Source organism: Crinia signifera, chromosome 2 (genome assembly GCF_055691185.1).
Source record: "Crinia signifera chromosome 2, ASM5569118v1, whole genome shotgun sequence".
In the NCBI taxonomy this organism is placed as follows: domain Eukaryota; kingdom Metazoa; phylum Chordata; class Amphibia; order Anura; family Myobatrachidae; genus Crinia; species Crinia signifera.
Window position 1 is genome coordinate 27,691,002 of NC_139218.1, and position 22,564 is coordinate 27,713,565.

Here is a 22,564-nt window from a genome sequence, read left to right on the forward strand (position 1 = left end):
CATTATAAATGCTACCTGGAAGCTGGTTGGTTGCCATTAGCAATTTCTCCACTGGTTCATATTACTATTTTCACCGTTTGATACATCAGCCCCAAAGGCTTGTGCCTTGCGGTACATATAGGAGGAACGTCTCTCCACCCAATAATCTCCTTTAAATAATGATATCCTATAGTGAAAAAGCAATGTGCTGTTGGTCGAGCACTCCACACCCAGGGCCTAATTCATGTATGACTATGGCAGGGGCGGGCTCCTTTCATAGCCCCAGTGGGTTCTGATTAATACATCCCACCAATGTGATCTCATAGTACTATGAAATCCTGTGCGCTAATCCAGAGCGCATTAAATTGGCGATCATTGATGAATGGGCCTCTTACAGTCCTAATTTGTCAGGTGCTCTGATCCTGGAGACCGTAATACTTATTTATTACCATATGACATATCATTATCAAATACAATTTGACAAAAATACAGCAACCGGTCATGAGAGGCCAATCAGGCCGACTTATATACCCAATAGTATGTTTTTTCTCATAAAATGATAAAATCACCTTTTCTCAATTAACGTTCCAGTGGTGGAGCAGGATGTACTACATAACACATTTCAGGATTATTAGAATTCACAACAGAACAGTGTTATTGTGTGCTCAAAAAGCGTGATCACAGTCTTGCAATGTGCAAGCGAAGTGTCTGGAATTAAACAGCTATCACACTAGATTTCTAGTTTTCTGTGCATGTGACTATGGGCCTTATTCTAGTTCACTCTTTCTGACAAAATCCTTCTCAGATGGACAAAACCATGTGCACTGCAGGTGGGGCAGATGTAACTTGTGCAGAGAGAGTTAGATTTGGGTGGGGTTTTACTTCAAAGTGAGATCTATATTGCAGTGTAAAAATAAAGCAGTCAGTATTTACCCTGCGCAGAAACAAAATAACTCACCAAATCTAATTCTCTCTGCACATTTTACATCTGCCCCCCTGCAGTGCACATGGTTTTGTACATCTAATATGGATTTTGTCAGAAAGAGTGAACTAGAATAAGGCCCTATCTCTATCTATCTGTGACATGCATCGAGCGGGTGTCTGAATCTGTTCAACACCGCTCCAAATGCAAAGCCAATAGAATGAAACCCTGGGAGCAGATGATAATCTCAGGCACTAACATGAGTTTAGGGAAATACGTGTGCAATGCATTTACATTTACTTGGCTGAGCTGCTTGGAACCGATCCCCCGACCCCAAACCCTGAGGCTTTTTACACATTAACGACTCCATGGTGGGAGGGCTCAAGTATATTGCTGGTTGAGTAGCCGTGGCTGAACCTTTGCACTTCAAAAATGATGATGGTGAGTTTTCTCCAAGTCCCTGTGCTAAAGTACTATTGAGTGAGGCAATGTACACTACACACTGGTGTTTGCCTCTCTTACACACCCGTAACTTTCTTTAGAAGTGCGTCTTAAAATCAAAATTTGACCATCAGCGTATAAGGATCCCGATTGAGCATTATATACCGCAGTGCAGAACTTCGCTATTTGGCCATTTCCGCAGGCCAGAGCACGCATGTTCTAACCAATCAGCTTCTGTCAAATAACAGGCTGTGGGGTTGTACTCAAAGGAAAATGCAGATTAAAATCCGAAAACTGACATTTTGGGATTAGGCTGCATTTCATACAACCAAGCTTTCAGGAAGCGATGCTTATGGTGGTTTGACCCAATGGCGTTAACTAAATACATGGTTTTTGTTTACGCTTATGGGCTGCTCCTCGCATTTCTGATGGAGAGGGATCCAATCGCATCCCTACCAGAATCCCCCTGTGGTGCATACTGTATGTCCTTCTGCAGATGAGCAGAAGTAGTCCCGGGTCATAAAAACAGAAATCCTTGTATCGCACAGTACAGCTCTAGCCGGGGGAAGCTGAACTTGGCGATTTCCTAGGTACTGTATATACCACCGTTATTAATGCTGGAATTAATCGCACCCATGAGGCAATGCGTAATACTTCCCACTCAGTGTTTGAAAAATGATAAATAAGAGCTGATTGGTTAGTATTCTTTCTCCAATGCTTGATACCTCTAACCCTTATTCCCTTTAACGTTAGGAGTAAATCCCTCATCATGGAGAATGTTGACTTGACACCCGTTCATATAATGGATATAAGGCTGAAATAAATCTATGGGTGTACCAACACTGCATCTATAAATTAGGGCAATACCAGTTTTATTAAGGATTCCGCTTATTGCTGAATTGTAAAAACGAAATAAAGTGGACGGGCCTCAGATGTATCAAGCTTCAAAAAGTGTTAAAATGGAGAGCGATAAACAGCCAGCCAATCAGCTCCCACCTGCCATGTTACAGACTGGGTTTGAAAAATGACAGGTAGAAGCTGATTGGCTGGCTGTTTATCACTCTCCATTTTATCACTCTTCGAAGCTTAGTGAAACTGGCCCTAAATCTGGAAGTTCTAGTTCTGTGTCCTGAGATGCACATGTCCTGGTTTTAACCATTTGTTACATAGAATTTTCATCTTAGTAAATGGACCTCTTTATGGGGTCTATTCAATTAAAGTGGATCCATTCCCACATGCATTTGTCGGAATGGATCCGACAACACCTATTCAATTGTGCGGCCAAATCTAACTGTCAGATTTGAGCCAAATCCGACTGTCGGATACGACTGCTGCTGCTCACCCGACCCGGCAGCAGCAGCAGCGGGAGTACGGTGCTGGGGAACCTGTCAAATTTGGCCCCGCTTGCGACAAAAGCACGCGGATTGGCGGCAGGGCTTAAAGTGGTCCTAGAGTGGTGGTGGTGGAACTCCATTCCCCTGACACCCCCCCCCCCCCCCACCCCCCTATTAGGCAGAGCCTAGACCAGTGCCAGGGAATTTGTGCCCATAAAGGGATAATGGTCCCACAACACATGGTAGCACAATTGTATACACATTACACCACATGTAGTGCCCTTGATTCATATCAAATCACAAAGTAGTGCCCCTTATACACATACTGTCCACAGTTGTTCATCTTAACTTTATATTACATACGCCGTGCCAGAAGAAGAAGCCGCTGGGACAAGATTTTCTATTGGAATTACTGTTCAGGACTGTGGTAGAGGTGGAACTCAGTTCCCCCTGCCATTAGAGGTGGTGGAACCCAGTTCCACCCAGTTCCCCCTCACTTTAACCCCTGATTGGCGGCAGGTTCCAACTATAATTGAATTGACCCCTATCTCCAAGGCTTAGTAAATCTGTCCTTTTGTACCCTGTAAGTTGCTGCATACATTTTGTTGCGCCATAAACATCAAGACAACAATGATGTCATAATATTATATATAGAAATGTTGTAATGATATTATAATGTAATATTGCTGGGAATGATCTATTTCCATTCAGTGCTATTAAAGAGTTACATGGTGAAAATGCCTCCAGATGTCTGCTCTCCGTCATGTGTTCACGCGCTATTGAAACGTACACTTCCATTTGTTCAGCATCTGTATTGAAACCATACATCATAACCCTGCTGACCTTATGTGGTTGGAGCGTTGTGCATCTTTCTCACGTAGCACAAACCAGATGTGTCTCTGATCCCTCACAAGCAAAACTCTACCGGGAAACCTGGACTGGCTTCCATTCTAAACCAAGGCCGACACATCAGCACACACGTGCAAATGTTTTATGGTGTTCAGAGGGGGGGGGGGGGGGGGGTGTTACGGGATCTTGCTCAACACATTGCTAAATTCTACCGTTGGCACACATATAGTCACGGAATTAGCGTCAATGGGTGACTGACACGGTGCAGAGTAGAGCAGTGATCTCCGGCTCTCCTGCGAGATATTGCCCCCCCCCCAAAGGAGGGACAGTCTCCAAATAGCGCGACTGTCCCGCTGTAATCGCTGTAACCTTAGTGAAGTGTAGGGTGTGTTAGCAGAAACTACTCTAGAACCATTATTTAGGCGTTACACGCTTCGGTACTCGTTTCCTAGCACGGCGCCCACGATATTAAGTCGTACGACATATAATCGCATCGCATGCCATACACCGCGATGCAATGCTATTTTAAATCGTATAAGCCTCCTATCCGATTTTTAATTGTATAAGCACCCTAATGGGGGCTTATAATGTTAAATGCACCCCCACGCGAGCCCGCGAGGGGCGGTGGTACGCGTCCTCCGACCTTTTCATACCCCCACTATCCACGTCGATGTGGAGTTGAATTTATATAGTGTGGCGAGCGCAGCGTGGGGACGCGTATTACTGTACATGTATTCCGCGTCCTCTCGCCACGCTTCGGGCTCGCTGGCTCGCCACACTATATAAAGTCAACTCCACGCCAACGTGGATAGTGGGGGTATGAAAAGGTCGGAGGACGCGTACCGCCGCCCCTCGTGGGCTCACTGCGCTCGCCACGCTTCAGGTTGGCGTAAATAGTGGGGGTGGCGTGGGGGTGCATTTAACATACTAAGCACCCATCACGGTTAATTATCTTATAGGGGGCACTTTTAACACATATATATGCGATACAATGGCATACAATGCGATGGTATACAATTTAAAATTGTATAACATCGCCTGCCATCGCGTAACATCGCATCGCATACCATCGTATGCCTTATGGTCTGCGATGCATTGGGCGCCGTGCTAGGAAACAAGTACCCACGCTTCTGACCCTTCCCGTTGAGAAACGCAACAGCTCAAAACAAGTAGTACAGCTCCACTAAGATAAGTAACTATACTCAGATGCAAGTATTGTTCTCCACTAAGTCTATTCATGATCAAAGAAGCCAGCTGTGTACAGTGCCAGCGGGGTTCAATGTTAAGTAAAAACAACAACAAAAACAGCCGAATTTTCACAAAAGAAAAAAAAAACCACAAAGGCTTCTGCATTTGCACGCTAATTACGAATCTCATGTATTTTAAATGACTCTGTGTCTTTTGTTTCTCAGAATCACCAGGTTCTAGACTGATATCAGCTGTTTAACCACATAATGGGGTGGTGGGGGCGGGTGTAGTAGTATCCTCTACCAAAAAAATATTATATGTAACTGAACATTTTTAACCCAATGATGCATATTGGCAGTATCCAATGATTAAGTAGGGATGGCCATAGGTGCAGTCGTCATCGATGGTTGTCATCGATGGTGATTCTGCATCCAGACATTGATAGTTAAAAACTATGTGATGGTCAACCATCGATAGTTTTTGCTATTGATGGTTTTCCATTCTCTTTGAATGACTGGCCCACAGGCCAATCAGACCGTGGGGGCGGGGCTTCTGGGTTGTCAGGGGTGGAGCTAAGCTCCGTGTCCTCGCACCTTGAAGAAAAAAAAATTAAACATTGTTTCTACTATGCAATCGATGTAGGGAAACCATTTGGTTCGCCCACATCGATGGCAAAAGTATTTAACATTGATTTTGAATCATCGATGGTGAATGGCCATCACTATGATTAAATACATTCCACTTCTATAGATGTGTCTTTGTTTGTAAAGACACACCAGTAAATGATGACATCACTGGCATTAACATGACCCATCGCCACATCTAGTGCGATACAGTCCGATGATATCATCGTCTGAAACCACTGAATTGAAATGTTACTTTGTGGTTATTTCTGGAACGCGGTCGCATTACGCACGTTCATGAAAAATCAGCAGCTTGTACTAGTTGAAATCTAGGAATGCTGAGCTGTGTGAAATACAGATATAAGATTTCCCCTGTCATATATATATTTAACGCAGGCACTACTTAAGTCGCCATCGCATTGCACTTAGTCTCACACTAGCTCCCACGCCGCAGCAATAAAACCATCACACAGCCGGTGGTATATATTTGCAGACAGGGGCCTATAAAAAGGAAGCCTGCGTACAATTAGCTGGTAAATCACGCAAGCCACAAGCCCCTGGGAAAAAGCCCTGTAAACACAACAAGGCCAGAGTTTGGAATTAGCGGGCCAATAGGATTTTCTCTTACAGGCTGGGGGACCGACACTTTTATTCATAGTATTAGCGCAGCTCCCCTGATCCTTCCTCACATAGGATCAGGATGATTTCCAGAGAAAATATAGTGCTCATTTATCAACGAGTGATAAAACTCTGTGCGGGATATTTACTGAGATGTGTATTCTACTTCACATGTGATGTTGCCATGGGCAACCAATCAGATCCTGTCTACTATCTTCTAGAGGCTGCTAAATAAATAAGAAGTAGTTTCTGATTGGTTGCCCACAGCAACATCACATGTGAAGTAGAATACACATCTTAGTAAATTCCCCCCTGTGAGTGTTAAAACTCATTGCTCCAACCAATCAGCTCCTAACTGGCATGTGTTCTGCTCCTAATTGGCATGAGGATACGATCAGGATGTCAACCCCACTTAGCTTGACATGCATTGGGAGGACCACTGAAGGTCATCAGGGTTGGAAGATCCACAATGGGAAGGTCGACAGTCAAATGGTCGACAGTTTTTCATATTTCATGTACTGACAGGCGGTATTTCACACCCTACCATCCACCACGGCATGATGGGAGAATAAAATGGTGTGCAGAGCGCAGCGGGGCACCGTGCCAGAACCAAAGGGGACGCGGTACACTTTGACGGTGTCCACCTCGAGTGTGTAGACATTTGGGGAAAAGAAAATGTGAAAAAAATCATGTCGACCTTCCCTTAGCCCTGTGGACCTTCAGTGATTGACCTAATACAATACATGTTGACCTAAATTACAGTTGGCGGCCCATTTCTCAGAGAAACATTGATCATATGCAAAAGTTTTATCATTCAAAACAAATTAGATCCCTCGTTGATATATGGGCCCCATAATGGCTGTTTTTACCTCACACAATTATTTTGGCATCTAACAATAAAAAAAAAAAAGTCCCTGTTTGCCCTTTTCACACCAAAGCAGCACAGGGTAGTAACCAGTATAGGAATAATGACCAGTGCAGTGTATATTTTGGGTTAGAAGTGACTGAGGAGGAGGGGAGGAGGACTCAGGGGAAGTGAGTGGTGGAGGGAGCAGGGGGATTTGGGCTGAGTGCAGGAGGAGGGGGGAAGGATTTGAACAGGGGTTTTGCAGCACAGTCAGTGCAGAGCTCAGATCACATCTGTTCCCGCCGCCTGTGATGGGATTATATTACTGCACAGAGTGAATGAGGCTTTAGACAGGGAGAGTCTCAGTCCCTGCAGCTCTCTCTCCTCCAGTCCCTGCAGCTCTCTCTCCTCCAGTTCCTGCAGCTCTCTCTCCTCCAGTCCCTTCCTAGCATTGCTGGCTGGGCTGTGCATCCATACCCACACTGCTGCTGGGACTCCTACCAGGCAGGGACCATGTGCAGCCACCCACTCCCAGTATAGTACCAGTTGCTCCATTGATAAAACCAGAAGCAGATTGCATTGCATGGTCGCTGGACATTAAGCTGCCGCTTGCAGGCAGGACTTGCATGGCTGCTGCTGCTGCTGGGGTCATTCAGGGCTACTGCTGGTCACTGATTGTTGCTGCTGGGCTGATCCCTTCTCTTCCTCTGTGTCCCCCCCACCCAGGATGCCGGCTGCTGCTGGGGACGGGCTCAGCGAATCTCCCCCCAGGTTCCTGCTGGGGGAGAAGCCCCCGGTGCAACTGGAGGACGCCTTCCTGCCGGCCTGTGTGAGCGCCGTGTCCCGGGAGTGTCTCCGCAACTTCCAGCACACCAAGAGAGTGGGCAACTACCTGATCGGGAGGAAGCTGGGAGAGGGCTCCTTTGCCAAAGTCCGGGAGGGTCTGCATGTGGTGACCGGAGAGAGGGTAGGTACATGCTTGTTACATGTGTGTGTCAGACATGTATTGCATGGGGGTGGGGGGAATAATAATGCACTTTATCTGCAAATCAAATTTCTATAGTCCTTATTAAAGCTGGGAAATGTATGTGTATATGTGTGTGTGTGTATGTATGTGTGCATATATATGTGTGTGTGTATATGTATATATATATATATATATATATATATATATATATATATATATATTTGCTTTGAAATATTTTTACATATAACAGTTTTTTCCATCATGTACACATGTATTGCTACATATGTATGTACACATTTTACAGCGTGATGCTACCACTGTACATAGAAAGCCTAGCTCCAATCATGTTCTTTATACGACAGTGTCCTATATATGGGTATGCCCACATACACCTATCTATAAACCCGTGTGGTTTGCCAAGAACTCTATAACTTTTTTCTTATATTCACCTTAATTTGAAACAAAAATACTAATCCTATTAGCTAGTGCACTATGAAAAGTGCGTCATCTGGGTAAAAAAGGGGCAAGGGCTAGGGGTTATGAGTGCAAGGTATCGTGCTTAATTACCAATTTTTTCACGACAAATATACTAATCCTAAGTAGCTAGTGCAATACCTGTATACGCAAATTTGTTTGCAAATAAAACTGTCCATGCACTTGATCTGGGCCCTTTTCACCCGATTCCGACGGATCGGGTTGAGAAATCGGGTGAAAAATGGCCTAAATCGTATGTGCCTGACCTCCAATTCCGATGCAAGGACCCATGTGCATCGGATCGCTAGTGCTGAATGGAAGATTGGTCAGACCCGGCAGCACTTTCTAGGGGTGGATACGATGTATAATATGCGGGGCAGTGGTGGAGGTTGCATGCAATACCTTGGATTAGTGTATGGGGACCTTTAAAATGGGAATCGCTACCTGAGACAGCGGCGATGTCTACATGGAGGACAAAGAATGGGTGTATTTGTAGGGTTCTATAGCAGTTCAGTGTAACTAGGCAAAAATACAAGGGGCCTAGCGCTCTATTGCCACCTCCGCTTCCCCAATGTTGGCTTTTTAATTATTATTATTCATAATTATTTATTCCAGTATCAAATGTCTGTGTGGTCTATGGCAAACCAGATATCAATAAGCAAAAGGTACTCTTTACCTAGAACGGCGCCCGTCGCGGGCATCGCGGGTACATTTATGCCTGCCCGCGACGCGACCGACGCGATGCCCGAAAAATAAACCTGAAAAATCGCGTCGGTCGCGTCGCGGCCGGCCATAAATGTACCCGCGATGCCCGCGACGCGATGCTCCCGATTTCCCATAGGAAGCAATGTTAAAAGCCGCGATGGACCCGATTTTAGTGTTAAATGCCTCAATCCACCCGATTTGGCCATAGAAATCAATGTTAAATGGGCCACAGAGCCCATTAACCCTTAAATGTCCCCCAAAATTTTTTACGCCACCACACCATCCACGCCAACCCGAAGCGTGGCGAGCGCAGCGAGCCCGCGAGGGGCGGCGGTACGCGTCCTCCGACCTTTTCATGCCCTACTAACGCGTCCCCTCGCGGGCTTCACAGGTGTCCGTGGCCACGCGGACACCTGTGAAGCCCGCGAGGGGACGCGTATAACTGTGAAGGTATCCGCGTCCCCTCGCGGGGCTCGCTGCGCTCGCCACGCTTCGGGCTCGGTGGCTCGCTGCGCTCGCCACACTATTCTATTCTCAACTCCACGCCGACGTGGATAGTAGGGCATGAAAAGGTCGTAGGACGCGTACCGCCGCCCCTCGCGGGCTCGCTGCGCTCGCCACGCTTCGGGTTCGCGTTGATCGTGGGGTGGCGTTAAAAATTTTGGGGGCCATTTAAGACTTCAGGGGGACTATTAGGGCTCTGTGGCCCATTTAACATTGTTTCCTATGTAAAAATCGCGGGCATTGAGGCATTTAACGCTAAAATCGCGGTCAATCTGCCTTTTTAACATTGTTCCCTATGGGAAAATCGCGGTAATCGCGGGTACCCGATTTTGATGTACCCGCGATTTACCCGCGATGCCCGCGATTACCGCGATTTTACCCGCGATGCCCGCGATTTCAATCGTGGGCGCCGTTCTAGGTAAAGAGTACCAAGCAAAATTTCTACTTCTATCAGCAACATTTTAACATTTGAGTTGAGAACAAATGAATGAAAATGATCAAGCCCTTGGTTCTGGCCTTTTTATTCTGCGTTGTTACTCTGCATCCGATGCAATGTACAGTATATGGAACTGTGACATCACTGGGGGAATATTCGCTCCTGTCAATCATGGGTTTTCCCTAAACAGTAAATCTATTAAAAATCCAGTCAAAATATAGTAAATCAGGTACATGGGGAAGGCTAATTCATTTACTTCCCAAGAGATCCGGACTCTGACTGTAAACTGTAACCTTTTGCTGGGGGTCAGGTCATTGAAACCACAGTCCGCTGCTAAAGCCTCCCAGGCCTCCTGGCCGCTTGTAATTTAGAGAGGGGTAATTTGGACTGGGGTGGTCCCTGTTTGGGAGGAAGTGCCTGTAGCTGTTTCTGTTAGGGGCTCCTGTGGGATCTATTATATTGCACACCTGGTTTAACAAAATGGATAAGAACAATGCAGCGGTGGTGGCTGACTAAACACATGTTAAGTAAGCGATTTTGCTATGTCCCATATGTAGGACACCGCCCAAGACAATGGCACATTTTTCATACAGCCCCCCCCCCCTCTTCTCTATTCACCTGATGTGCTCCGAGTGTTAGGAAATGTACTGTGTGTGTGAAAAATGTCCTGATACAATTGGGGAAACAATAGCCAAGTTTCCTTATCTGTCTGGAATATAATTCATGGAAAGGAGCAGGTGATTATAAACATTCTACTCACTGTCATTATTACAAAACAACTGTGCATGTGTTCGTGATACCTGATTTTCAAGCTCACATTTCTGGCCTTAGGGGAATTTTTGGAGGCAGCAGCTTCAACTTGGAAAACATTTTCTACCCTGACCTTGGTCGCAACTTGGAAAACAGTTTCTAGCCTGACCTTGGTCGCAACTTCCCGTTTTTAGTTTTTTTTCGCTGCTGGATTTTATCAACTGGAAAATCCATTGTAACGCGCTGATTGCGAATTCCTAACGGTTTGCAAGTCCAGCAAATGTTGCACTGATCCATATATAGTTAATAATTGAGTCTTTATTCTCATGCACCTATTGGGGACAATAGTGTTATTTCTGTATTTTTACAAGTGTTCTATATAGTTACACCAACCACCACTCCATAGTCTGGACCCTGTAGTACTTTACAAGCTGTGCTGCCTGCAGATTACTGTGTAGAGAGGTGTAATAAGGGAGGATGCCCCCTACTGGTCATCCACAGTGCTCATCGGCAACATGCATTTGTCTATAGGTGATTGCTAAAAATACAAAGTACTTATACAGATTGAATTATTGATCACTATTCCCATCCACGCACAAGGCATGATCCGTTGAATGCTGTGTAGGGCAGTGGTGTTCAAATACAGCCAGATCTTCAGTGGCCTTTTTCTCAAAGCAGCAGGATCTTTTTAAGGATGCAGCAAGGTCAGCACCCACCGACATCAATAGAAATTATTCCCGAAACTTAGGTCAGTGTTTCCTAACTCCAGGCCTCTGGGTCTTATAACATGGCATGTTTTACAGATCTCCTCAGTATCGCAATTGAATTAATTAGATCCATCAATCAGTAATAAATGCACCTGTGCACCAACTTGGAGATCTGTAAAACCTGCCCTGTTAGGGGATAATAAGAGCTAGTATTCGGCAACACTGACTTGTCCTAAGCTACAACAGGACAACGCCTTGGTGTCTGGTCACCAAAATGCTGAACACCTAACACACCTAGCATAGAACCATTATGTCTGTGTCCTCTACATATAGAACATTCTTCTCACTAAAATTCTGAGCTTTTCATGTAAAGGTGGTGTTACAGGTTGTCATCAGGCAGGGGACACAGGTGGTGTTACAGGTAGTGCTGTGTCAGGCAGGTGTCACTGGACACAGGTGGTGTTACAGGTTGTCATCAGGCAGGGGACACAGGTGGTGTTACAGGTAGTGCTGTGTCAGGCAGGTGTCACTGGACACAGGTGGTGTTACAGGTTGCCATCAGGCAGGGGACACAGGTGGTGTTACAGGTAGTGCTGCGTCAGGCAGGTGTCACTGGACACAGGTGGTGTTACAGGTTGCCATCAGGCAGGTGACACAGGTGGTGTTACAGGTAGTGCTGTGTCAGGCAGGTGTCACTGGACACAGGTGGTGTTACAGGTTGTGCTGTGTCAGGCAGGTGTCACAGTGTACTGGACACAGGTGGTGTTACAGGTAGTGCTGTGTCAGGCAGGTGTCACTGGACACAGGTGGTGTTACAGGTTGCCATCAGGCAGGGGACACAGGTGGTGTTACAGGTAGTGCTGTGTCAGGCAGGTGTCACTGGACACAGGTGGTGTTACAGGTTGTCATCAGGCAGGTGACACAGGTGGTGTTACAGGTAGTGCTGCGTCAGGCAGGTGTCACTGGACACAGGTGGTGTTACAGGTTGCCATCAGGCAGGTGACACAGGTGGTGTTACTGGTAGTGCTGTGTCAGGCAGGTGTCACTGGACACAGGTGGTGTTACAGGTTGTCATCAGGCAGGGGACACAGGTGGTGTTACAGGTAGTGCTGTGTCAGGCAGGTGTCACTGGACACAGGTGGCGTTACAGGTTGTCATTAGACAGGGGACACAGGTGGTGTTACAGGTAGTGCTGTGTCAGGCAGGTGTCACTGGACACAGGTGGTGTTACAGGTTGTCATCAGGCAGGGGACACAGGTGGTGTTACAGGTAGTGCTGTGTCAGGCAGGTGTCACTGGACACAGGTGGCGTTACAGGTTGCCATCAGGCAGGGGACACAGGTGGTGTTACAGGTAGTGCTGTGTCAGGCAGGTGTCACTGGACACAGGTGGTGTTACAGGTTGTCATCAGGCAGGGGACACAGGTGGTGTTACAGGTAGTGCTGTGTCAGGCAGGTGTCACTGGACACAGGTGGTGTTACAGGTTGTCATCAGGCAGGGGACACAGGTGGTGTTACAGGTAGTGCTGTGTCAGGCAGGTGTCACTGGACACAGGTGGTGTTACAGGTTGCCATCAGGCAGGGGACACAGGTGGTGTTACAGGTAGTGCTGTGTCAGGCAGGTGTCACTGGACACAGGTGGTGTTACAGGTTGTCATCAGGCAGGTGACACAGGTGGTGTTACAGGTAGTGCTGCGTCAGGCAGGTGTCACTGGACACAGGTGGTGTTACAGGTTGCCATCAGGCAGGGGACACAGGTGGTGTTACAGGTAGTGCTGTGTCAGGCAGGTGTCACTGGACACAGGTGGCGTTACAGGTTGTCATTAGACAGGGGACACAGGTGGTGTTACAGGTAGTGCTGTGTCAGGCAGGTGTCACTGGACACAGGTGGTGTTACAGGTTGTCATCAGGCAGGGGACACAGGTGGTGTTACAGGTAGTGCTGTGTCAGGCAGGTGTCACTGGACACAGGTGGCGTTACAGGTTGCCATCAGGCAGGGGACACAGGTGGTGTTACAGGTAGTGCTGTGTCAGGCAGGTGTCACTGGACACAGGTGGTGTTACAGGTTGTCATCAGGCAGGGGACACAGGTGGTGTTACAGGTAGTGCTGTGTCAGGCAGGTGTCACTGGACACAGGTGGTGTTACAGGTTGTCATCAGGCAGGGGACACAGGTGGTGTTACTGGTAGTGCTGTGTCAGGCAGGTGTCACTGGACACAGGTGGTGTTACATGTTGTCATCAGGCAGGGGACACAGGTGGTGTTACAGGTAGTGCTGTGTCAGGCAGGTGTCACTGGACACAGGTGGTGTTACAGGTTGCCATCAGGCAGGGGACACAGGTGGTGTTACAGGTAGTGCTGTGTCAGGCAGGTGTCACTGGACACAGGTGGTGTTACAGGTTGTCATCAGGCAGGGGACACAGGTGGTGTTACAGGTAGTGCTGTGTCAGGCAGGTGTCACTGGACACAGGTGGTGTTACAGGTTGTCATCAGGCAGGGGACACAGGTGGTGTTACAGGTAGTGCTGTGTCAGGCAGGTGTCACTGGACACAGGTGGTGTTACAGGTTGCCATCAGGCAGGGGACACAGGTGGTGTTACAGGTAGTGCTGTGTCAGGCAGGTGTCACTGGACACAGGTGGTGTTACAGGTTGCCATCAGGCAGGGGACACAGGTGGTGTTACAGGTAGTGCTGTGTCAGGCAGGTGTCACTGGACACAGGTGGTGTTACAGGTTGTCATCAGGCAGGGGACACAGGTGGTGTTACAGGTAGTGCTGTGTCAGGCAGGTGTCACTGGACACAGGTGGTGTTACAGGTTGCCATCAGGCAGGGGACACAGGTGGTGTTACAGGTAGTGCTGTGTCAGGCAGGTGTCACTGGACACAGGTGGTGTTACAGGTTGTCATCAGGCAGGTGACACAGGTGGTGTTACAGGTAGTGCTGTGTCAGGCAGGTGTCACTGGACACAGGTGGTGTTACAGGTTGCCATCAGGCAGGGGACACAGGTGGTGTTACAGGTAGTGCTGTGTCAGGCAGGTGTCACTGGACACAGGTGGTGTTACAGGTTGTCATCAGGCAGGTGACACAGGTGGTGTTACAGGTAGTGCTGCGTCAGGCAGGTGTCACTGGACACAGGTGGTGTTACAGGTTGTCATCAGGCAGGTGACACAGGTGGTGTAACAGGTAGTGCTGCGTCAGGCAGGTGTCACTGGACACAGGTGGTGTTACAGGTTGTGCTGTGTCAGGAAGGTGTCACAGTGCACTGGACACAGGTGGTGTTAAAGGATCTGCTGTGTCATGCCGGTGTCACTGGACACAGGTGGGGTTACAGGTTGTGCTGTGTCAGGCAGGTGTCACTGGACACAGGTGGTGTTACAGGTTGTGCTGTGTCAGGCAGGTGTCACTGGACACAGGTGGGGTTACAGGTTGTGCTGTGTCAGGCAGGTGTCACTGGACACAGGTGGGGTTACAGGTTGTGCTGTGTCATGCCGGTGTCACTGGACACAGGTGGGGTTACAGGTTGTGCTGTCAGGCAGGTGTCACTGGACACAGGTGGGGTTACAGGTTGTGCTGTGTCAGGAAGGTGTCACAGTGTACTGGACACAGGGTGTGTTACAGGATCTGCGGTGTCAGGCAGGTGTACATAGCGTTCACCCAATTTCATAAGTATTCTACAGGACACAGCCCTATGGATACTTACTAAACTTTGAGTGCTGAGTTTAACAGGACATCAGCAACACATGTAAAACCTGGCATGTATCACTACCCATTTCAAACTCTTTCTGAAAGCCGCCAAGAATTGGTGGCTATGAAAAAACGATGTTTAGTAACTAGATCCCATAATGTGTATTAGGTTCTCTTCATGGGCGATACTGTTGTAAGCCTCCTGTCCATCATTCTGTAACCGTTTTGTCTATCTGGCCAGGCTCCAGGCCCCTTATGTAACGTTATATCCTATGTACATCCTATGGACGGGTTCCAGTGGATCTCTCAAGAAATGCCCAAATGCTTTTAAACCTTTCAGCCCTTGTTAGTAGCTGAAGTGTTACAGATATTCTGTCTGCCGCGCTCACCTCGCTGGTAATCCCGCACCTGGGAAGGCTTACTCTGATTCATCCGTTACTGCCTTAAAGCCGTCTCGGGATAATACTTTATGGTGGGGCAAAAGCTCACAAATGTAGAGGATTAGGCTCAGAACATAACATTTAGACTGCTTTAGATTTTATAGTAAAGTGGTCACTCCAAGGTCTGTGCCGCCTCAATGGGGAATCCTAGCCTTCACTCTAGCACCCTGCACCTTTCAAAACTGGTGCAGTTCCCCTTTCCTGCCTGGGGTGTCACTCTCCCTGTTGTGGTGCATAAAGCACAGCCTGTCTGTATTTCAGAGCTGAAATACAGGCCAGAGTGTGCTAGAAGCACAACAGCAGCTTGTTGGACATTCTGGTGGACTGCAAGCATTGGTTATTGGACAATTCCTTTTCTCTTCCTGTAAGACTCCTTCTTAGCCCTGTTTTTGAACAGGTTGCACCAGTCTATTGGATTTAAGGGGGTTAAACCACCCTTGGGCACAATATTCTTGCCCCCCACTGATTTTGTTGAGACTGTGCCCCCTAGCTGCCTTTTAAGAAACCTCCTCTTCTGGCCTCCTGGAATGCACCTACGCTTGGAACTCTTCCTGATGCATCATGGGAATGTAGAGGCCCGTTTGTTAATGAGTGATCAAACTCATTGCGCGTAATAATGGTGCTCCAGCCAATCGGCTCCCAACTGTCGTTTTTCAAACATGGCAGGAGCCGATTGGCTGGTTTTATCATTCACAGTGAGTTCTATCATTCACAGTGAGTTCTATCACCTCTTGATTAATACACCCTGTAATCTTTGTTCTGTGACCAAGTCACCATGGTTGGTCCACTGGAAAGCTCTAATGCAGGGGAACTTCTGCGCCACCACTAGCAATACCGCAACATGACTGCCAGCCCATCAACATTTGCACACTTTTACATATACTTATCAAAGTTCTACGCCCTCCCTAGAGTTACCAGCTCTCTTAAATACTTTATTTTAAAACCTTACATTGTAGAGTTCTCTGTATTTTACATGACTTAAATTGCAGCTTTTCGTCTTCCTTCTAAACCTATTTATAGATTTATATTATATTTTTTAGCATTTCTCCTTTTCCCCAACGCCAAGGTAACCAAATCCTATCTTGGTGGTTCTGAGTTTCAAGCACCTTTTTCATGAAATGCTGTCTAAAAATAGACGCCTGATGCTTGAGTTTAATGAGATGATTCAGAATCGACTCAGACCTCGTATACCGTGCGTACTTCTGAGAGGGTCGAGAAGGCTATTAACTGTCAGCGCCAGTTGCTGTGTCATAACCTCCGTCATAGATGTACCATTTCCTGTGTCTGAAGGTAGAACGGTCAATAAACCATGACAACTTTCCTATTGTCCCCGGAATTCTGCTGCTATAAGTGCTGTGCGTCCTCACTGCAGATATTACAGATGGAATATGTATTTTGATTGGTTGCTAAATATAAATGCCTTATGCTCCTCTCTTGGAGCTCTGTCGAACGTGATCTTAAGGTTTCCAAGGTACCGCACTGTCGCAAATGGATTGAAGGGAGACGGTCATACGCTAGCCTGGCAAGCATGATGCTGTATTGGGGGTGGCAGTGTCCCTCCTTTATTGTACAGATTTACTGTATTTGCACTAATATCTAGCTGGATCTGCCCGATGTAATGTAGGTGGCTTTCAGGGGTTTGTACTTAGCCTTGGACAGTGATAAACTGGAGAGGGCTAAAGTACCAGCCATCCACCTCCTAACTGCTGTGTTAATGATTGTGTTTTTAAAATGACAGGAGCTGATTTCTATCTCCACTTTATTACACTCTAAGGCAGGCGTGGCAGAACTAGGGCCCTCCAGCTGTTGTGAAACTAAAAGTCCCATCATGCCTTGCCACAGTTTTGCTATTAGGGAATGCTAAAACTATGGCAATGCATGCTGGGAGGTGTAGTTTCACAACAGCTGGAGGGCCTATTTCCACAGAAGTATGTGGGAATGGGACCGTGCAGTGGTATACTATTACAAGGCAATCATTTACCTAGAGGTTTCTTTCACGTGGTAATATTACTCCGTGCTTGCCTTGAAAAGTTATAAAGTACCAGCCATTCAGCTCCTAACAGACATTTTCAAATACTGCCTTTAAAATGGCAGTTGTGATCTGATTGACATCTGCTTTATCACTCTGCGTGGCCTAGTATATCTGCCCCTATGTTACAGGCTGTGCTTGAAAAATAACAGATAGGGATTGGTCGGTACTTCATCTCCGTCACCTATCTCTGCCAATGCTTAGTACATAGATCCCCATGGTCGCGCACAGTGTTTCTCAAATCTGATCCTTCCCCCCCCCCCCCCCCCCCCCCCCCCCCCAGCAGCTCATGTTTTCAGGAATGCTTTATTCATGCACAGACGTTCTAGTCTACTTGGCGGAGCCAGTAATTTACCTCGCCTGTTTCCACAGACGGGAATGTGCAATACATGGTTACTTTGGTTAGATGACTGGGGCCCTTTAAGAGCTAACTACGGCTTGGCTTCCAGGGACCAAAACAAAACATGTGCTTTTCGTATCTTTTGTACATCTGACAGACTCCCACTGATTTTAATGGGCACAGATGACTGTTCATTTGGAAAGTGTGACTCTTGCTGCAGATCTGACTGATCTTCAGTGTTTTGTCTATTTTTTTTCGCCACCGCAGTGTGTCAGTAAAGCGAGCCTGTCACCCAGAAACCTAGCAATAACATACCGGTACAATATTTTCTGGATGTATATTTAGCCCATTTCTTGATGTGCGGCCAAAATTTGTTCCCCAAACCACTCTGGTTACGTTAAATAGTTTTAATTTTTTTTTTCCACTACATGTATAGCAAATAACCTCTGCAAAAAAATGGAAGGCCAAGATGTCTGACTGGCACTGTGTGATTCTAATGTCAGTTGGACATAGCCTCAGAGGATCTAAAATCCTTAGGTTTGTGTAAAGTTTTCCATTATGGGATGTTTCTCACACACCCAGCAGAGGCACCGTGAGATGTAATAAGGCACAATGGGGCAGATGTATGAAGTGAAAAGGTTGAAGGCGATAAAGCACCAGCCAATCTGGTTCTGTCATTTTTTTTCAAACCAAGCCTATAACTTGACAGTTACAGTAGGAGCTGATTGGCTGGGGCTTTACCGCTTACAACTTTATCACTTCACCTGCCTTAATACATTTATAAAAGAAAATACTAAATACATGTGAAAATAGAAACTGACTGAAAAATTTCCGCATGCCTTTATGTAGAGTCTGTATCTCCTGTAAGCGTTGTTAGCTCTTGGCCGCAGGTCATGTTCGATGACCAGTAACGCACCTGGAAATCTCCTGAGGTGTAATCCTGTTATGTAACTTGACGCAGGTAAACCGTGCATGAGAAGATTTATACGTAAGCCTCGTGATGAATCGCTTCCTCATCACGTCCGGGATTAATTCCATCATCCCCGACAGTTGGCTAACCCTTGTTTACTCTGGCTTCATTTGGTACACATCTCTAGCCTCCCCTTGACAGATCCCTCCCCCCAAGAGATTGAAGAAACACTTTACTGACCACAGATTCAAATGCTGATCTGAGGATGTAAGACTTCAAACATTGCGTGCTTAACTTTCTTTTCCCGAAGGGTGATCTATAGCGGTCTCTTGTTTTTAAAGCAAGCGGCGGGCCTTGGTGGGTTTTTTTTTTTGGGGGGGGGGGGGGTTTGTTAGCGGTAGAACTTTGCAATAGTCTCAAATAAAATTGAGGCGTAAAAAGGAAAATTGCATCATCCAGACTAGGAGGGAAAATGCACAATTTTTAATGTCTTCTGTCTGGATACGTTTTAATGCTACATCATGCACTGGTTGGACAGATGTGGTGCTTTATGCGCATGGGAATTTTACAGATCGTACAATCCCTGCCTCAGTTATGTCAAAGGTTAAGAGAGGTAATTGATAAACAGCACTTGAATATGGGGTGGTCTTCAAAATGCTTGTTTTAAGTGTGCGATTCCAACATCTGAACTTTATAATGGAATGATATTAAATGTAGGGCCTAATTCAAAGATGGTCACTAATGCCGGTGCAACTGCAAATACGCAAATGCTGCAGATACCTGGACTTGTATTTAAGACTCTCTCACCGGCTTACAAGTATGCAGCGTCCATCAAGTTATCGAACTTCTGAGCAGCCCAATTATGGTGCAGCCTGGCCGCAGGGGGTAATGGTGCAGTGTATTGGGGAAATCCCTGGCGATTGCGTAAAAATCCCAGTTTCCCCGATCCTGATAGGGGGATTGAATCCACAGTTGTATGGGCCCTTAAGAGTTGGAGCCATCGCATCTGCTTTCCGTATTGCAGTCACTAGCTGAGAAATGCCCCCAAAACAGTCGCCACACTTCACCACTTTTTTGTTGCCGTGACCCGTAAGCACCCCAACTCTATAAATCAGGTGCGCTCATCTCTAGATAAAGCCTGTAATTGGGTCCTATTATTTTTTTTTACCTCATAATTCTATAAAATCAGTCAGCAGCCTGCATGGAGAAACACACTTCAAGGTGTCGCCATTAGCGATAGCGAACTACCGATTGGCTATCACCATGAACAGAACAACTCTAATTACAAAAATTTACATTTTGTTTGAACAATTTGCTTCAAAGAAATTGAATAACTGTTTTTACTCAAGGCAAAGCCATTGTCCCCATTTTTTTTTCCAAGTCGCGACTATTTGTAGGACTGAAGTATTGACGCATAATGTCCCTTTTATAAATAGCACATGAAGAAAAGGTACAGGCTCGTTGTTATTGGAAAGCTTCATTGAAATGGTCGCGTTCGTAGCTAAGTAAAGACGGAACGCCCACTCACTGTGCTCTCTGTGCACTTGTACTTAATGATTGTTTTTAATGTAGATTATTCTGATTTAGACCTTTTTTTTTTTTTTATAATGGATTTCTAAAAATAAACCAGTGATTATGTGAGATTAATGGGATGGCTAATAATAAATTCTGCACAACAGAAACTCGTTTAAAAAGGTTTTTCTATTATCAACCCCCCCCTTCATCCATTCATTCTGGAACCTTGTGCGTATTTTGTTTGTGCCAGTCAGAAAGGAACTGGAGAGTGGCAATTTTTAGCAGCCTCTGACGTTACCAGACACGCACAGGATTATACACTGCTAGAAAGTGACCAAATCCTTGATCAGTGCAGGCTGCGGTCAGGTCAGGAATCAGACGCGTTGGCTTACAGATGCTCTGTGACCTATATGCCCCGGCAGTGATTTAGCACAAATATCAAAGCTTGCAGAGAGATAGTGTCGCTCACTGCAGTGGTGCTTCTATCACAAGTCTGGTCTGCGTATTGGTGCTGAAATACAGAGCACACTGTGCTGGAAGCGACACACCTGGCAAGGAAAGGAACACTACATCACAAACCTTCCCCAAACACATCCCCTCGCATGCAGCCGACCATCCAATGATTTGTCACACTTTTGGAAAAAAGTGAGTCTGAAGTGACTTATTTCTGTCGGTGTCTACCGAAGACGTGGCGGGCGCTGACGCCCATGTTCCCAGAGGAACGTCCATCGTTTTCATGGGTACGCCCATAAAACGCTGGGCTTTCCCTGCTCTAGCCCGGTGTCCGCCTCTGCCTGCTCCCAGCATTCAATGCTTGTGTTCGCACTTTTTCCGCTGCAAGCGATCCTGAATTGGCCCCATAGCTTTATGATTCAGTAAGGGCACTAGTTTCCCTAGTGAACTCGATAGGCTGCATGAATATGTTCAAAATGGCCGCTTCCTTTGGTGGGCGAACGGTCTGCTTTAGGTTATCACAGTGCTGTTTTGAGTAGTGTTTTATAGCTGCATATATGTGTTTTTACACGTTTTGTGTAGTTTGGCGTATTTTATGAAGTCTCTTTTATACAAATCTTTTTAGAAATGTTCTGCTCGCACTGAAACAAAAGAGCAAACCCCCCCCCCCCCCAAAAAAAATCTGTTTTTCAGACCCTAAATTATTAATTCCATAGGGACTCTTATGCAACGCAGAGCGTTCACATTGCACGCGTTCGACTGAATGCTAAACAATCACGCTCGCCACAGTTTGACTGACAAGAAGCCGGTGTGACGGGGACATGACATTTGCCCAGTGTGTTGGAAAAACGCAGGTGTGCCCAGGAGATTATGGGGAGGGTCCCTGACAAAGCCTCTGATATTCTCAGGCGGCAGGTACTCTACCATGTTCCGGGAATTTGCGAATGAACGACGATTAGCGACGCATTTCAATTTTGCATGGGGCATTTATTCTTTTTGTCTGGTCGGCGACTTTCTGCTCGCGGTTCCTGCGTTCTCTATATAAAGCAAAGCAATCCATGCTGAATTACCGTATTTGCCGCTGTATAAGACGACTGGGCGTATATAACGACCCCCCCAACATTTCCACTCAAAAATATAGAGTCTGTTATATAAGTGCACCTGGCGTATGAGACGACCGTCCCACTTGGAGGCATGTTTTTCAGGGGAGAAAAGTAGTCTTATACGCCAGCAAATACAGTAGTCCCTTTGGGCAGTATTCAATTGTTGGCTTTTGCACAGCTGCTGGATTCATTTCTGAATCGGACCTTCTATTGGAAAGCCAAGGAAGGGGACGACGACCTGTTTTCCATGAGATTATCGGGATACGAAGGCTTCCTATCCAGAAAGAAGGAATCAGGGTGGCATTATTTTTAAGATTATAATGCATTCTTAGTTTACTTTATTCAGAGTTTGGTCTAGAATATAATCTCAGAGTGAAATGTGTTTTAGTTTTTCTATTAGAAACTCTCCCTGCGATGTGAAAAATACATTTCAACGTGTGAGGACAGCCGACTTTTCCAAATTGCTAACAGAGGGAAATAACTGGGTAAACTCTCTGCGGCTTGTTTTCCTTTCGGATAGAGTTTCCCTCCTAGCCGAAACCCCCTCATTATTAGGGGCTATCGGGTTGCTACTTTCCGTCCTATACAAAAGACAGATTTTTCAAGGGCAGTGTCTGACTTCATGGGAATGTATGGAAAACGTCCAAAAAATGAAATGCAATATTACAGATGGGTTTGATATGTTCCTGCAAGTGAAGTCACTCCTAAGAATATAGATTTCCAATGGCAGTGGAAGGAAAAAGGTGTGATC

The 22,564-nt window shown here is 46.4% G+C and overlaps 1 protein-coding gene across 1 annotated transcript in view; it reads left to right on the plus strand.

Moving 5' to 3' along the window:
* HUNK (hormonally up-regulated Neu-associated kinase) overlaps positions 1 to 22,564 on the plus strand; it is a 53,389-nt gene that overhangs the window by 8,537 nt on the left and 22,288 nt on the right. The window contains exon 2 of the mRNA XM_083171853.1: positions 7,528 to 7,768. Within this exon, the coding sequence (XP_083027979.1) occupies positions 7,528 to 7,768 (241 nt within the window). The remainder of the gene's footprint in view (positions 1 to 7,527; positions 7,769 to 22,564) is intronic.